General features: G+C 44.8%; 1 protein-coding gene across 1 annotated transcript; it reads left to right on the forward strand.

Annotated features, from left to right (window-relative positions):
* Positions 1–1,374: 1,374 nt before the first annotated feature.
* On the forward strand, positions 1,375–4,090 carry LOC311141188 (PR domain zinc finger protein 8-like; the record flags this gene model as incomplete). Its single annotated transcript, XM_084176448.1, has 3 exons — positions 1,375–1,593; positions 2,028–2,259; positions 2,736–4,090. The coding sequence occupies 3 exons, from the start codon at positions 1,375–1,377 to the stop codon at positions 4,088–4,090; spliced, it is 1,806 nt and encodes a 601-aa protein (XP_084032574.1).
* Positions 4,091–5,533: the final 1,443 nt, after the last annotated feature.

The following is a 5,533-nucleotide window of genomic DNA, read 5'->3' on the forward strand; positions in this document are numbered from 1 at the left end:
TGCAATATTATATTCAACTTGTCAGTGTTTTAAAACCTTGTTGTTACATGTTTAACATGAATGCCGAATTATCTTTACATGCCAAATGTTATTAAGTATAAGTTCATAATCTCTTGAGATCTACACGCACGTTTTATATAGCGTGAAGGGGGGTACGCCAAGGTAGCACGATTTGGAAGAAAAAATAAATAAACGCATTATCTGTTGAATAGCATATGTGCATAACGTTTATATCGGCCTAGCCTATAAAATGACATAACTTGCAAAAATAACACATGGAATTAGATAATACGACGTGCAATCAGTATCTTTATAACATTCTATTATTTACCAGATATTCCTCTAGACGCGGCTGTTTTAGCAATACACGCAGTGTCCACCGTTGTGTTCTTCGGGCCTAAGCTTAATTGAATTAAACATGTGGCAAAGCAAATGTATATAGATCACAGCTGCATAATGCGGTGCAGGCCAGAGGAACTGGTCTTCACGTCACCGGTAAATACACACATTCAGAAGGTAAATTAGAAGGAAAAAAATACTCCTTGAGCAGCCTTAATTACAGTCTCGAGAGGGAAAGTGGTGGATTATGGTAATGTGTGGACATACGTTCAGAGCGCGTGTAGAATGGAGCGAAAGGTTAGATGACATGAAATCAGTGACTTTGACAGTCCACTCCAAATCCATTCGATATGCTCTAATTTATACGGACCTCACCATTTCTTACTGCAATTTTTTTTTTCTTCCACAGGCTATAATTAGTTTACACGCTTTTAGAAATGAGGGTTTGAGGTGGATGTAGCTGCAGTTTGAATTTCCAATAGCCTATAATAAAAACATTTGTAATAATAATACAATGACAAACGTAATTAATATTATAATTATCAACAATAATTTGGAGGCAGGGATAATGTATTATTATAATTGGCATTATTATCATCCAATTGATGTGCTATTGTTATTGTTGTTGTTGTTGATGTTTTTCATTATTAGGCATTATTATTAACATAATAATTAATACCGTTCTTACTATTCCGTTTAGACCCGTGCAATTATTTCCTCACAATTACCAGCTATTCCAACAGCACATGGGAATACCACGGGAAATAGGCAAGCAACCATGCTCTTTGAAATGGATAGGCCGCTCTCATCGTACAATAGACTTCAATTAATTAAAACGCCCGGTCCCCCCAAAAAAAGGCCCTTTCCCAGTCCAGCCCGGCCTTGACAGCTGGCTCCATGTATTTAGCCAACCTTCTCATGAAGTGCCAATTTATTTGACCTCCTCATCATCGAGACCATTTGTATATTGTATTTTTATTCATTCTCTCTCTCTCTCTCTCTTTCTCTTTGTCTGTCCGCAACCAACAGCCAACGATGGAGGAATCCAGCTCACATAAGTTGGTTTGGGACGGCGACGCCAAAGCCGTGCAGCAGTGTCTAACGGATATATTCACCAGCGTCTACACCACGTGTGACATTCCGGAAAATGCAATTTTCGGCCCTTGTGTATTGAGCCACACGTCGTTGTATGACAGCATAGCCTTCGTAGCACTCAAATCAACGGACAAACGAACTGCGCCGTACATATTCAGGGTAAGGAAATAATACTATTGTGATTTTCGAGAATGATAATAGTGATAATGTTCTATATTTACGATTTTATTACATCTCCTTATTCAGACTGAATTAAATTGTCTGCCATGGTTGATTTATCATTAGGTCTATTGCACCCAGAGTAGGCGACATTGAAGATACAAATATGTTTTTTCATTTCTATTTCTTATGACATTGGTGTGACGCCTATATTATTTGTATTAGACCCAACTGGACGTGTTATCTTACAAGATAGCATGCAGGTATAATGCATTTTGATAGTTGCACAACCAAAACACATTCAAAATAGCCTATATATTTATTTTTGGCCACAGCCTATGCGTAAACGGTAAGAATGAATGCTGAAGCACGGACTTCTCGTTTGGGTCCAACTAACGAATTTTCCTCGCTTTCTGTCACCGTTCAACGCGCAGGTGGACACGTCAGCAGCCAACAGCACGTCGGACGGCTTGATGTGGCTGCGGCTCGTGCAGTCGGCGCGGGACCGGGACGAGCAGAACCTCGAGTCCTACGTGAAGAACGGACAGCTGTTCTACCGGTCTCTCCGGAGGATCGAGAAGGACGAGGAGCTGTTGGTCTGGTACGGGAAAGACCTGATTGAGCTGCTGCTGCTCAGCGCGAGTAAAGCACCGGTCAAGGCCAAGGGTGAGTTGGTAGCCTACTAGCTTGGCCGGGTAGTGGAACAGACCTAGAAGGTTTGCACTGAAGCGTTCCGTTTCAGTTGGCTGTTTTGTAGTTTCGGTCTCGCCTTTCTTGATAATGATCCATCAAAAATAATTCCAATAGTCTTGTAGCTCATATTCAGTTTATATTCAAATTGATAAAAGAGGAAAATAACAGCTTTTGTCAAATAAGACTACATTGTACATTTACAATCATTTACACCAACAGTTGAGGGTAAATAAATTGCGTAAATTAGGTGTTCCAAAAATAAATGCAATAGGCTTATTTCTGTATTTATAATTTATAGTTTACAATAATCAGAAGATGATAGTCCTATTTCAGCTTTACCAAAACATTACAGAACCCACTACTGTTTTTTTAAGGAAGATACTGTATATTAGCAAGCTTTTTTATTCTTTCTGAATGATTTACATTCTTTTCCTTCTGTTCATTTCCAGGGTCCGCTCCCTACTCCTGTCCTGACTGCAACCAGCGCTTCCAGTTTGAGTTCCCCTTCCTGGCCCACCTGAGGTTCCGCTGCACCAAGAGACTACAGAGCATGGCAGCAGGCAGTGTGGACGAGGAGGTCCACAGTAAGGAGCCAAGCACAGAGCGCCCTAACCCCAACACTACCACCACCACACCCACCAGAGCTAGCCCTAAACTGGGCCGCTCGGAGGGGGACAGCGCCAAACCCTCCACAGACTTCCATAACCTAGCCAGAGACCTGGAGAACAGTCGGACCAGTCCGCCGAGTGACCGTGAGGCTGAGATCCGCAGCGAGAGCTCTGGGAAGAGGAAGTTCTCCGATGTGGAGGACAGGGAGAGGGATGGTAGCAGGGCCTCTCTGAGTCTGTCTCAGTCCCTCAAGTCTAAGGAGGAGCTGGCTAGCTCAGCACAGAACTATCGGGGAGTGTACGGCCTGGAGGAGAATCGACGAGGGCCGACGTTCTCCCCTCCAGGGTCGGGGTCCACCGAGTCGGGTGGTGAGGGTAAACGCAGTGCCTTCACCGAGGTCAAGAAGTCTCCACAGAGCTTAAAGACGCACAGCGGCAGCACCAAAAACCTCCAGAGCTCCAATGCCGAGAACAAGGACGGAGGTCGGCCCAGCCCGGGCAGCAACCCTCCCCAGGAGAAGCATCTCAACATCAGGCAGGTTCTGTCAGAGACCCAACCTCCCCAGTCCCAGACCCGCATGGAGTCCTCTCCGCTCGGGAGCGCCTTCACCTCCGTAGTCCAGCAGGGTGGGGGCAATGGCGGGCAGAGGAAGAGCGCCTTCAGCCAACCCTCCCGCCACTCTACCTCCTCCTTCTCCCAGATCTCTCCTCTGGTCATGACTACGCCCAAACTCCTGGACTGCCACCCGGCGGTGGGCGACACCATCTCTTCCTCCAGACTCTACCAGGCAGACCACCTGGCCGCCAAACTCCACGGCGCAGAGCTGGGCGCCAACTGCCCAGTGCCAGGAGCCATGTCCAAGCAGAGCCCGTTCCTCTACGCGGCGGCTGCAGCCACAGCCTTCTGGCCCAAGAGCCAGGGCCCCATCCAGCTGCAGATGCCCTCAGCGCTAACCTTACTACCACCCTCCTTCACCTCTCTGTGTCTGCCCGCCCAGAACTGGTGCGCCAAGTGCAACGCCTCCTTCCGTATGACCTCTGACCTGGTGTACCACATGAGGTCGCACCACAAGAAAGAGTTTGCCATGGAGCCAATGGTCAAGAGGAGGCGTGAAGAGAAACTGAAGTGTCCAATCTGTAACGAGTCGTTCAGGGAGAGGCACCACCTCTCGCGTCACATGACCTCCCACAACTGATTTTTAGATCAATAACATACCGTTTTCACACATGCTAGGGCGAGCTGAACTAAGCTGAGCCGAGCCGAGCTGTACTGTACTGCACTGGCCTGGTTACGGAATTGCATTTGATTAAGAAACCCTTGCTTGAAAGGACAGTGTGTAAAGAATATACGGTAGGCGAAGCAGAACAGTAAGGTTTGGCCATCCACTGAAGCTTCTGGGACGGACCGTAAAAGACAATGGGAAAATAGTATACCCCTGCCAGGCCAGCACAGCACGGTTTGGGTCAGCACAATAGTGGGAAAGGGGTATCACATCACAGACCATGGGGAGAAACTTTTTTGCTGACTGACTGACTGACTGACTGACTGACTGACTGGCTGACTGGCTGACTGGCTGACTGGCTGTCTGACTGTCTGGCTGACTGACTGGCTGGCTGACTGGCTGACTGGCTGACTGACTGACTGACTGACTGACTGACTGACTGGCTGGCTGGCTGACTGACTGACTGGCTGGCTGACTGGCTGGCTGTCTGGCTGACTGACTGACTGACTGACTGGCTGGCTGACTGACTGGCTGACTGGCTGGCTGACTGGCTGGCTGACTGGCTGACTGGCTGACTGGCTGGCTGGCTGGCTGGCTGACTGGCTGGCTGACTGACTGGCTGGACATACACCACTTAAAGGAGCACTTGTTTTCAACACAGACAGTTGTTATGTTCCTTGAGTTTGTTTTTGGTTTCTTCTTCAAATGTCATGTTTGTTTATTTGAGTGTATGCAAATGCTTTTTTGACTTGAGAAATGAATCTATTTATCTTATGAAGCACTTACAATTTTGGGAAATAAGGGACGATAAGAATATGTGTATTTAAATGTACAGTAAGTTGTATTTTATATTATATAAAGACATATATAGAAAATGATAAATAAAAACAGTTGCATTACATGGTTTACTATTCAATACGTTTTTTCATGTCCACCTTAAATGTTGAATAATATTGACACAAACTGGGATATGACGTCAGACAGACTGACTATATTTCAGATTGCATGTGTAATAATGCTTATTGATATAAATAAGATGCAGTCTATACAGTTACAATGTAAATACCTGTTTTGTTTGAAATACAAAAGTGTAATATTTTGTGTCAGTGGGGAATACAGTAGTTTCAGTGTTTCTTCCTTCATGCTGAAATGTACTACTTGATAGTTTACCTAATCATGTTGAATGCTTTGACAATAAAATAGCTTTATTTTCATCTCTATGTGTGGAACCTGTGTTTATACAATATAACAATGTAAAGAAATTACATTTACCAAGGTTGTAGATAGGAATATAGACAATCGATATGAATCCACATCATACACGACTACAAAGGGTTTAAGGTGCCTAACTATATCATATATATATATATATATATATATATATATATATATATATACTATATCATAGACCTACTT

The sequence above is a fragment of the Coregonus lavaretus genome (assembly GCF_964263955.1).
Source record: "Coregonus lavaretus genome assembly, chromosome: 14".
NCBI classification, from domain to species: Eukaryota; Metazoa; Chordata; class Actinopteri; order Salmoniformes; family Salmonidae; genus Coregonus; species Coregonus lavaretus.